The sequence below is a fragment of the Alternaria ventricosa genome (assembly GCF_023758065.1).
Source record: "Alternaria ventricosa strain BMP 2768 chromosome Unknown scaffold_16, whole genome shotgun sequence".
Taxonomy (NCBI): Eukaryota; Fungi; Ascomycota; class Dothideomycetes; order Pleosporales; family Pleosporaceae; genus Alternaria; species Alternaria ventricosa.
Genome location: NW_026055696.1, coordinates 390281 through 402326, shown reverse-complemented (window position 1 = coordinate 402326; position 12046 = coordinate 390281). Strand labels below are relative to the sequence as shown.

General features: G+C 54.1%; 3 protein-coding genes across 3 annotated transcripts; all 3 read right to left on the bottom strand.

The window, feature by feature from the left end:
- Window positions 1-233: 233 nt before the first annotated feature.
- On the bottom strand, window positions 234-2831 carry J4E93_008303 (uncharacterized protein; the record flags this gene model as incomplete). The annotated part of the gene is made up of 3 exons (XM_049346205.1): window positions 234-646; window positions 697-796; window positions 846-2831. The coding sequence occupies 3 exons, from the start codon at window positions 2829-2831 to the stop codon at window positions 234-236; spliced, it is 2499 nt and encodes an 832-aa protein (XP_049196606.1).
- Window positions 2832-4271: 1440 nt separating this feature from the next.
- J4E93_008302 (uncharacterized protein) lies at window positions 4272-6079 on the bottom strand (the record flags this gene model as incomplete). Its single annotated transcript, XM_049346204.1, has 2 exons — window positions 4272-5755; window positions 5818-6079. 2 exons carry the CDS (start codon window positions 6077-6079, stop codon window positions 4272-4274), a joined length of 1746 nt encoding a protein of 581 aa, XP_049196605.1.
- Window positions 6080-9994: 3915 nt separating this feature from the next.
- J4E93_008301 (uncharacterized protein) lies at window positions 9995-11818 on the bottom strand (the record flags this gene model as incomplete). Its single annotated transcript, XM_049346203.1, has 3 exons — window positions 9995-10349; window positions 10399-11296; window positions 11374-11818. 3 exons carry the CDS (start codon window positions 11816-11818, stop codon window positions 9995-9997), a joined length of 1698 nt encoding a protein of 565 aa, XP_049196604.1.
- Between the last annotated feature and the right edge of the window lie 228 nt (window positions 11819-12046).

The following is a 12046-nucleotide window of genomic DNA, read 5'->3' as shown; positions in this document are numbered from 1 at the left end:
CAAAGAGGGTACAGGTGACCAAACTGATATTGCCCAAGCGAATGACGCCTTCCTAGGTTTCGTGGTATGTCGTTGATCGTTCGGTAAGGACGGAAGCCGGGAAGCCTGGGTATAGCTGGGAAAATGTACATGGAAAGGGTATCGAAGTCCAGAAGCATGAAACAGCTCGCCATCACTCTTGTGGCCTCAACTGGAAGAAGTCTTGATGTTGTAGTGGCGTGCCCAGTCGGGGTTTAGTGGCCGCCGTTCTTCCTGAAGTTGAGCAACTGAGATAAGCTCGCCAGGCTGCATCCGCTCTTGAGGAAGTCGTGGCTTATCAGCTCTCCGGCACTTGCTCGTGACTTTACGTCGACGCAAAGGCAGACCGACAAGAAGGCCTTGAGCTCCTTCGAGAGCTTGTCTGGCTTCTTGAGACGAGGAGTGCCATTGGTGGCAATGAGATACAAAGCCTTGAGCGGCTCCTCATTCAGGTAAGGTGGTTCAGACTCGATCATCTCAATGGCCATGATACCCAAAGACCAGATATCGACCTTGTTGCCATACTCTTTTTGCTTGACGACTTCAGGGGCCATCCAGTATGGAGTTCCGACCATAGTCGCACGCTTGCTGCGCTGCTCGGTGAGCTTCGCACTGAAACCGAAGTCGGCTGTCAAAGGTTAGCAAGCTGTCGATAGAGGATACGTGTCGGATACATACTGATCTTGACATTGCCACGGCCATCGAGCAAGACGTTGTCACTCTTGATGTCTCGGTGGATGATGTTCAAGTTGTGGAGATACTCAAGTCCCTTGCAGGTCTGATGATTGTCAGTGTAGATTCCCCAAAGTCCATGCTACATAACTTACCTCGAAGCAAATGGTCGCGATCTGGTCTTCGCTAATGGAAGGGTTGTTATCAATGATGTCGGTCAAAGCACCTCCCTCCATGAACTCCATGACGACCCAAAGCTCGGACTGCTCCTCTTGCAAGAACGCGTCCAAGAAGTTGACGATGTTGGGGTGTTTGCTGTCCTTCATGACGATAATCTCGTTTACGATAAGTTCTTTGCGTGGCTGGTTGCGGAGATCCATCTGCTTGATAGCGACCTGTGCACGTGGGCCATTTTCTTGCATAACCCTTCGGGCCATGGGCGAAGTGGCACCTTCACGGATGCGGGCAACATACACGGAACCACTAGCACCTTGACCAATCTTCTTTTGCTTGTTGTATGAGTCCAGTGGCCGTTCTTTGGATACGACCTCCCGGAGCTTCGCCATGACCTCGCTTTCGGACATGCTGGACATGCGCACGTCCTTCCGTGCTGGCTCCTCCTTGGGCTTAGCAGTAAGGGCCTGCTCGGCCTTCTTCACTGCATCACTGACAGGAGCATTCTGAGGCTTAGCAACGTTCAACGGCTTGGGTGCAGCACCTGGCTGGTATTGCTTTTGCTGTTGGTTTTGACCATTAGCAACCCTGGGAACCTGGCCACTAGAATTCTTCGAGGCCATGGGCGGTCGCTGCTGAGTGGACTGCGCTTTGGAAGGAGATGTGCTGTAGCCACCATTCTGTTGCTGAGGTGCTGGAGGCGCTTGACGCTGTGCGACTGGCTGCCGCGGGGGCTGCTGCTGTGGGCCTCTTGCGGAACCGGGAGTCGATGGCGCAGGGCGGCTGGGGTTGTACCTCTGGCCTGACGGGCTCTGATCTCGCGAAATGCCGCCTCCGCCAATTTCTTGTTGTGCCGCAGGGACCTTCTTTAGATCCGCAAGTTGCCTATTGTACTCAGCATCCTCCGCTTGCTGGCGCTCGTACTCCTGCCTCTGCCTCTGGAGATCGCGTTCGCGCTGTGCCCTGATCTGGTCCTCTTGCCTCCTCTTATCCTGTTCATAGCGATCTTGTTCGTAGCGTTCCTGTTCGTAGCGGTTTTGTTGCTGCGAAGCCGAATTTTGTTGACCGCCATAGCCTTGACTGTAGCTGTCTTTTCGCTGATAATTGCCAGGCGGTGCAGGGCGCGGAGGTGCAACTGAATTTCCGCTGCCACCGTATCCAAGCTGCTTCTCCATTCCAGCATTTGTTGGCGGGGTCGGAGTGAGACTCGGGTATTGCTGAGGGTCCTCGGAGCGCTTGACAAGCTTTTCGGTGTAGAACTCCAAAACTTCCAGAACAGCCTTGGGGTTCTTCGCGTAGTCGTCTTTGGTCAGAGCGGATGCGGTAAGAAGCTTCTCCCATTCTACCGGCAGACCGACGAACGCTCCGCTGTTAGGGTCGAAGCCTACGTGGACTCTGTGGGTGAAGTTGGTGGGGTTGCTGACACCGCCCATGCTGGGACAGCGCTGGTAGATGCTGTCGATCCACGAGTAGACGTCATCGTCAGTCTCGACCTTGCATGTAATGACCTTCGTAGGGCCATCGCGGGGCGGGGACGAGCCCTTGCTGGTGTTGGCAGCCTTGGTGATTTCAAAGGACAAAGGCTGCGTGTCTGATCGCTCCACGCCGAGGATGTCTCGCAGTTGAATCGTGGTTGATGCTTTGGAGGCATTAGGGCTCTTGAAAAAGTTCAGCTCGAATTCGCGCAGTACCAGCCACCGGTCGGCCCAGATCAAATTCCTGACCCAGGATGCATCCTTGACCTTGACCATGCCTTCTTTGACTGTGGAAGTTGTCGAGACGCTTCTCTCGGACTGTGTGCGTATAAGCGACATTTGCGAGCCGTTGCTGAAAGCAGGCGACTGCATACTCCGGCCGGCCATATTGCCCGGCATGTTGGGATTGGGGTTGGGAGTGTAGGAAAGGTTGGACCTTGTGGGCGGTTGCGGTGCTGGACGCGTGTTCTCGAATTGTCCGTGGGAGTACATGCTGGAGCACTGTGGTCAGCGGCCGGTCTCGCGAGTGGCAGTCTGATTGAAACGGGGCAGGTGACGCTGCTGCCGTTTGGGGTTGAAAAACGGTGTTTGGAGGAGCCAGATGACAGCCGAGGAAGGCGCGACAGGGGACTCACATGGGCAGACTATGGTTGTAGCAACAACAGTCGAATTATACAATAGCTACAATAGCTTCGTGAGTCGTTCACTGCCTCTGGTGCGGCCAGGCAGTCGAGGGGTGAGTGTGGTGAATAGCGGGGGACCCGTGCTCAATGGAGTGAGCAGGTAAGTGGCGGGGCGATGTTGAGCGAGATTTGGGTCAACTCTCACTGAGACAGCGGGCGCTGGGGTGGTGTCGAGGACGCAGCGTCCGGGGATGGGGGTCGCGTCGAGTAAGCAGCAATGCGAGGGTCGGGCTGCAGCAGAGCGGGATACCAGTCCTGATCCTGAAAGCGAGCGGACGCTGCTGCCAATCCAAAGCGCAAGGCGTCGTACCGAGTCGTCTTCAGCGAGGATGCCACATTCGAAAACTGCACAAGCAGGGTAAATAGGAGAAGCTGGCAGGCTGCGGGCGAGAGCGCAGTCGTGTCTGGTACACAGTCGTGGTAGGGCCTGGAGTGGAACCCTTTCTCCTGGCACCATTGGCTTTGGGCACTGGCGCGCTAGCATCCGGCACGGAACTTTCTCTCACGTGCGCTCGACTCCTCTTCGGACGTCGAGCCTGAAAAGAACGCGATATGCACTCATTGGCTGTTGCCACTCGCGAAGCGGATGACTACCAGCGGCATGAGTCTACTACAGACGTTTCATCAGCAGACAGGCGCGACAACGGCAGAGGGTCCGGCTTGATCGCCCGGCGGTTGCAAGTACACCATCTCGTTCAGCGTTTCAGAAGAAGGCAAATTGACGTCTGAAACCCTTCTGGCTGGCCGCCAAAACCTTCCACAGCCTCCACCGGTGCATATTTAGAAACCGTGCCGCTCGCTACGTCGGTGGCTGCTTGCCTGCTTGTGCAAAAGAAGGGTACTCTACCAAACTATGGGATTTCACGTTGTGTCAAATGTCATTGATGTTCGTCTACATACTTACAGTTCGCGCTATGCATCCATTGCAGCTGCGCACATGGTCGCCATGTATATATGGGAAGGTATCGCGACGGCAACCACTATATATCATGTCCTATTGTTTCACGTCCCACGGCGCTCGATACACCGAGTACAAATCAGCATGTTTCAACCGTCTGTTGGATGATGCCCGCCTCCGACCCCACCATTACAGCCGCTATCCCTGTCGCGACACCCGGCGATGCACGTCATGACAACAGGGGCACATGTGCACAAAGTGAACAGTTTGCAGCAAAAGTCGAGCGCACTGGACCGCCCGGGCATGTTGCGACCACATTTCGATAGCTTTTGGTTCACTCCGGAGATTAGTCTATTCTACACCCCAAACGCCCAAAACGTTCCTGCCCGCGCCCTCCTGTTCCTTGTTCTTGCGCGCTTGGAGTGCTTTTACCCTGCGAACGGATAGTCCAACAGCCAGAGGACCCAGGATAGTGCACAGAACGATGGCCCAAGTCACGACAAGAAATATGTCGGTTGGCTCGCCTGAAGTCTCTCCAAAAACGCCCTGGGACTCGGCGACACCGGAAATTAGGAAGCCAATCTCTCCACGAGCGCACATTGCAAAGGCGAGGATCAGTGGCGGGTGCAGCGAAAAGGGCTTTGGTGGATTGGGCGAAGATCGGGCCTCGCTTTCGGTACTACTTGGTGAAGTTATCGGGTGGGTTCGCGATGGGGTAGCTCTTGCCTGCGTTGAAGTGACCCCTTCTTGCGCGGGAGGTGCGCCGCCACTCTTTCCCCACAGGTGAGGCACCGAAGGCAGGCGCACCTTGGACAAAAGTCTGCCTGGCGCTTTCTTACCTGGGGATATAGAAAACCGGACGAGCCAGAGACCACACACAAGCTTTGCGAAGGTCATGAGAACAGCGTAGACGATGCCTCGCCAGACTATCGCGCCTCTGAACATTCGTGTGATGGGTATCGAGAATCCGATGGATGCGAAGAAGAACGGTTGTAGGATCTTCGACACTGCGGGATGGTAGTACTGCTCGTAGATGGCTGCACCACCGGTCGCAACCACATGCTCTTCACTCTCCATGTTGGAGGGTCGAGACGGAATTGCTCCTTGATTTTGGTCTGCTGTGGTCTTTGACGCATCCGGAGACGAGCCTTCTGAGCTCTCAAGCATTGGACCAACAGTTGTCTTTCTTTTTTCATCTACTGCATTCGTAGCCGAAGTGCTTGTAGGATGGGGCACGTCAGAGTCCCACCAACTGATGCTAGCCCCCGCAATATACGCAGCGAACAGATTCGATGTGCCCGCATATGTAGCTCCCGCGACAAGAGCAATGAGAATCAGCGTGTGGATCGCGAAGGCCGTTTGTGTTCGCTGTAGCAAGGCACTCAGATGTGCGCCCGGGTGAGCTTCGCGGTACGCGTTCAGCCATGCGGTCAAAGGCTTGGCGACGAAGAGACAGACAAGAGGTGCGATAACCGCAAAAGCAATCGACACGAGGACTGGGCGAACGACCGTTACCCAGCTGAAGTTGTCGCCACCCAAGTTGGAGATGACTTGCACCATCACTAGCCCCACGACGTCGTCCATCATAGCGGCGCTTGTGAGAACAACTCCTAGGCGGGTGGTAGCCAAGCCACTCGACCCGAGAACCGTAAAGGTTGTGCCCAGGCTGGTGGAGCATAGAGCAGCGCCAGCGGCGAAGGCTTGTACTGGGCTAGCATCGAGTAAGCCTTGCAGAGTGTACGAGAGCCCGATGGGAACTAGAATTCCCGTGAGTGCGACGCCAGAAGATAGAAGCAGATTCGCCTTGAGAGATTGGAACGAAGTAGAAAGCCCGCCTGGTGAGCGTTAGTCAATGCCACAGATATGTGATGGGTTGGCTGATGCAGCGCATGCAGACCTTCATAGACAAGCAGTATCAATCCCAGATAGCCTAGCTGCACGACCGTCTCTTCTAAGCTCTCGGATAGCCACTTCGCACCTGGCGTGCCCCATGCAATGCCAACCAAAACCTGGCCCAGCAGACCGCAGTACAGCACCCTGTCGAGAGCAGCATTGACGACGTTAAGGAGGAGGAGGAAAGACGTGAGCACGAGAATGACAACGATGCCCGGCTCGTGATATGGCAGCGACGCGGCATCTTGAGACGCGTCTACAGCCATGATGCAGGCAAGAGCGATGGAGGACCAATATGGCGTGTGTGGCGCCTGCTGTGCCCGGCGTGATGCAGCCACGAGGCAAGTGGATGCGAGTAGATAGATAGACTAGATACACACGCTACTCCAAGGGTATCTTGGGCATTGTCTCTCGGTCTCAGCAAGCATTGGACGAAGAGACTGTAAAGCAGATATCGCGTGTCGTCGCAGGCAGCCAACCAGAGGCGACTCGGGCGCCCAAGGCTGTGTGGATCCAGGGGCCCCGCTACTGGGACAGGGATGCAGCGACAGCCGAAGCCGCGCCCGCAGTCAGCCATTCATTGTTTTGGGCCAGGACTCTGGAAAACACGCCCGAGTAGTCGCCAGCTAGCATCCCGTATCCACCCAAATATATTCCTACCTGCATGCGCCCAGTCCGAGTGAGAGCCCTGATGCACACTGATCATGGCGCCGCTTGAACAGCAATGGGTCAAGGTCCAGCAGAAGACATTCACCAAGTGGTACGCTGCAACCCCCGCCGCTGCCCCGGCCCCGACACGACTACTCACACCGCTGCAGGCTGAACAGCAAGCTCAAGATCCGCGAAGTCGAGATCAAGGACCTCATCATCGACCTCTCGGACGGTGTACGTGCCCCGCTTGGCCCCCAACATGGCCGCTCCCCGCATCACGTCCTAACGCCCCCTAGATCATACTCATACACCTCCTCGAGATCCTCAGCAACGAATCCCTCGGCCGCTATGCCTCCCGCCCCAAGCTGCGCGTGCAGAAGTTTGAGAACGTCAACAAGTCGCTCGACTTCATCCGGAGTCGGAGGATCCAGCTTACCAACACCGGTGCCGAAGATGTCGTCGACGGCAACAGCAAGATCATCCTGGGTCTGATATGGACCCTCATTCTGCGCTTCACCATCAGCGATATCAACGAAGAGGGTCTCAGTGCCAAGGAGGGTCTGCTGCTGTGGTGTCAGCGGAAGACGGCCTGCTACGATGAGGTCGAAGTCCGTGACTTCTCCACGAGCTGGAACGACGGACTGGCATTGTAGGTAGAGGACTCTTTGGTGGGAGACTGGGCTAACAACAGACAGCTGCGCCCTGCTCGACATCCACCGCCCCGATCTCATCGATTACGACAGCCTAGACAAGAGCGACCACCGCGGCAACATGCAGCTTGCATTCGACATCGCCTCCAAAGAGATTGGTATCCCCGATCTGCTCGATGTGGAGGACGTGTGCGACGTCGCGAAGCCCGATGAGCGTTCGCTCATGACATACATTGCCTACTGGTTCCACGCCTTCTCGCAGATGGAGCGCGTGGAGAATGCTGGGCGGCGAGTCGAGAAGTTCGTCGCAAATATGCAGGGAGCCTGGCAGATGCAGAACGACTTCGAGCGACGCATGCGCGAGCTGCTGGACCAGATCGCCAAGCAGCGCACACAATGGGAGGAGGCCACGTTCGACGGGACATACGCAGACGCTAGGAACCAGTCGACCGAGTTCACCGCCTGGAAGCGCAAGAGCAAGCGAACATGGGTAGCCGAGAAGTCAGACCTGGTGGGACTATTGGGGAATATAAGGACAAAACTGGCCACATACCGGTTGCGACCGTACGATCCGCCCGCGGAGCTCAGCCTCGAAGCACTAGACACCGCCTGGACGGGATTGATGAAGGCCGAGAGACAACGCTCCCAGGTCATCAACGAGACAATCAGAGACATCAAGAACGCTCTGCGGAAATCCTTCGCCGACAAAGCAAACGACTTCGCCCTGGCCCTCAACACACTCTCTACATCGATATCAGCGTTGGAAGGCGATGTTGAGGACCAGCTAGAGCACACAAAGGAGATCAGCAAGTCGCTTGCACCCCTGGACGAATACCTGAACCTCATAGCGTCCATCGACGAGCAATGCGCCGAAGCGAACATCGAGGAGAACGACTTCACAACATACACATACGACGAGCTAGAATACGAGCTGGGCTTGGTCCGCAGTTCAGTATCGAAGAAGCTTGCCTTTTTGGAAAACCAGATGGTGGCACGTAACATGACCAACCTCACCCCAATACAGCTTGAAGAGTTTGAATCAGTATTCAGGCATTTTGACCGCGATGTGTCGAATTCGTTAGCAGAATTGGAGTTCTCTGCCGCATTGGCTAGTTTGGGCTTGGTATACGACGAAGAAGAAATGCACGACAGATTCCGCGAAACTAGTGGTGGCAAAGACTACGTTACATTTGAGCAGTTTATCCGCTTCATGGTAGACGAAACCGAGGATCAAAATACCGCGGAGCAAGTCTTTGAGTCTTTCAAAGAGGTCGCCGACGGCAAGGTCAGTTTATACCAACCTCTTTCCCTCATTTCTCCCTGTATCACCAGCTACTAACATCCCACCAGCCATACGTCACCGAACTCGACCTCCGCCACTCCCTCGTCCCCGACGAAGTCATCGACGACCTCCTCTCCACCATGCCCGAGCACAAAGGGCCCGACATGGCAGAAGACCGCGACATACCCAAATTCGACTACATCACATACATGCAGCGGTATATGGGCGCCGACCGCGCCAACGGCACCGCTCCCGAGCCGGAGGTCAACGGCGAGTAGAACACGACCGATCTCGAGCATAGGGTTCTTCTTACCCCGGCGTTTGTATAGCCAGCCGTCTGGGAAACAACATTAAGAAGTTTGGATAGGATAATAGCATGGATTGGATATTGAGAGATCGCTCAGCGGAGTATCGTTTGGTACCTCTTCTTTTCTTATGGTTCTTTTGCATAGTCAGTGGCTGGTTTTGGAGTCTTGAGTCCGTGCTGTTAAGTTGGTTATTGAGGTGGTATACATGGCAAGGATGGAGGATATGGATGAATTGGAATTGGAATTCGAATGGATTGGTTAGGCTCTTTGGAGTAAGGCGCGCGAACTTGTTGCATGTTTGACGTTGGATACCACGCAGATAGCTGGAGAATTATTGGAATTAGTTGTAATCATGAAGTTGGTTGCTGGGGATGTTTGAGGTGTTGAGATGAAGGGTGGGGTTGCTGTATGCTGGTGCGCTACTGCCATTCGTGTTGGGTGAGCAACATTAGGTGAGACAGAGACATACAAGGTTCAGTTTAGAGACCGACCCCGTTCTGCGCTGTTGTGGCGAGTACCAGGCATAGCTATTACACGAATCACGTCTACTGAAGTGCATCTTCTGGGTTGCAAAAATCACGACGTCGCCGCCTGCGACTCTTCCTGCCGTGTTGCTAACATGAAACTAGGTTTTGGAGACGATCAGGCGCATCTTGCGACGACGGCTGATGCTTTGGCGTATCGTATGTCTGCGTTGGCTGTGCTTGGTATGAGGCGTAACAGCTGTTGTGACTTGCGATGATGCCCGTGGGGCGTGTGAGGCGGTGGGAGGAGAAGGTGTAGGCGAGGCGTGACTGTTGGAGGGGATGAGATTCCATTAGGGTTTTGCGTCTAGATGTATGTGAAGGAAGATGCGAAATCACCGATGTAAACCTCTTATGATTCGGTCATAAAACTGAGGGGAACGGATGAAAGAGTGAGGGTTCAAAGACTGAGATAAGCGAACTCTTGTTCAGATGGTGTCGGGACGTTGTGTGAATGATTTAGATGGTGAAACCAGATGATAGGAAAGAGAAGAGACTGCTTCTGCGAAGACTGATTGAATTGAGATCTAGACGCTGTAGGGTGACTCGAAGTTGAGTGATCGACGATGCTTTGCTTGAAGAAATGCCTGAGATGTGCCGAAATGACAGGAGGATGATGACTCGCTAAGATGCATCCGATTAGGATATATGACGTAAGAGATCAGAAAGAGATGAGATCTTGACAGCGATTTCTAAAATGGAAGAAACGGTAGCTTTAGGGTCTTGAAAAGTGCGACGGACTGATTGCGGCAGGTTTGGCAGCTGCTCAACCCAAGCACAGCAGATGCGGGCTCAATGCGATCGTGCTGGAGCTCGGACTGAGCATCTCGTCCCACCAGCCATCGTCGCGCTGGCATGCCGTGTCTTGGTTCGCAAGCCAGGTGCGCATACCACTGATACGCTTGAGTACGGGTGGGAGTGTGTTCTTGTCGCCCTCTCGTATTGGTACAACGCGCTGGTATAGGCGGTCGCGTTTGTCTGAGTTTGCAGTGACTGCAGCGATAAAGAAGGGCCAGACGGGGTAGATGGCGGTGTATAGTGGGCCTTTGACTGGTAAGGAGAGGATTAAGGTGTGGAGAGCGTCGGAGAGCTCGAGGATGGAGGAGTGGAATCTCGTGGATCTGAGGCCATTTTAGGATGTGAATGTTGGGGGTTATATAGAGGGCTTACCCGTAGACGCGACAGCGCAGGTAGATGAGCGCGGCGAGGCGGAAGGCTTCTGCTGTGGCGAGCAGGATTTCTTTCTCCGGCCCATCTGGCTCTGAACTCCACTGCTTTAGATCTTGAAGTTGTTTCTCTTGTGCTTGGGCGTACATGAGTCTGTTCATTCTGTAAGGTCCCGTCGGAAGTGAAGTTGTGGACGATATGAAGAATAGTAGCTGAGGCGAGACCCCAAGGGTCGTCGAAATCTTCGAAGAATCGCTTGGCGACATGCCGTCTAACCAGCTTGTCGTCTCGAATGCATGTTGCCGAGTGTTACTCAACTGACGAGAGGTTTGTGCGGTGTGTGCTAAGATGAGCTGAGCGTGCAGGAACATGATGGGATCAGAGTGATGGTTGATGACTTCTGGTGGAATCGCATCGAGTACGTTGGCGTGGCAAGACCAGCATAGATGAGAGTCATCTTGGTTTATCAAGCCGTGATGCATCAGTAACATGCTAGTGGCTAGGGCACCGTCATAGTGATGCCCATCGCTAATTTGTGATGCTAGAGCTTGAAGCGCTTGCGTGGAGTAATACAGTTCCGCTTGGTGGTAGGTATCTTTGGCTTTCGGCATCTGTTCGCAGAGATATGATGCTGAGAGACTGAGGATAGCATAGCGTGTGCTTAAGCAAGTATCTGCCACCTGTAGTAACGACGCATACACATTCGTTTGTGATGCAACGGTGCGACCCGGGCAGATACCCCTGGCATAGAAGTCGATGAGGAAGTTTTCCATATCTCCAGCAGCGGGGACCATGGTAGGTGGAAGATACTTGATGAGACTCGCGGGTCCCGTCTCCTGTGAAGATATGCTGTCACGAGAACGGACAGATCGCGTCGGGCTACGTGAGCATATCTGTAAAGCTTCTACAGTTAGCATTGGTGAATCAACTGCTCATATTAGCAAGCTACGTTTGATACTCTCACGGTGAAACGCATACCTTTAGCGCCGATAAGATCCGACAACTCGGACAGAAAGTCTTGACAAGCGTCTGCCTTTGATCTCTGAATGTATCGAATGCGTTGAATCACAAGCGCTATTGCGTTCGCATCTTTCACCAAAGTTACGTATGGCTGTCGTTGCTGAAGTGCCGCTTTGAACTTTTCGAACTGGTTGCTATTGAGCTCGCCCAACCGCCAGTATAACTGACCCAGGACTTCGAGAAGCACGACGCCGGGGCCTTCACTAATCATCCACTGTCGGATGACAAGCAAGTTTCGTCTGCTGTTCCTTTGGTTTCCCTCGGTTGGTAGATCGACTACTCGCCCAAGAAGTCGGTCGATATGTGTGCAGTCTAGACTCCCGAAATCCGCGGTTATTGAAAGATGTTGGAGAGCGTCGTTGGCGGCCTCGAGAGCTTTGGCGAGTCGTCTGTCTGCATCCATAGTGATGCGCTGTACGGTCGATCGCGTTGGTAACAGTACGTAGTATGTGTTAAAAATATGTGCTGGGACTCTGGAGAGATAATTACAACCGTACCGGACGGGTGTTGCGGGCTGGGCTCCACCGAGGATTGTTATATCGCGTTTGGCCTAGAGAGAAAATATGTACTGAACAATGGACGTACACTGAAGTAAATGGACAAGGGGAGGTGAAGCATAAACAAGAGACAG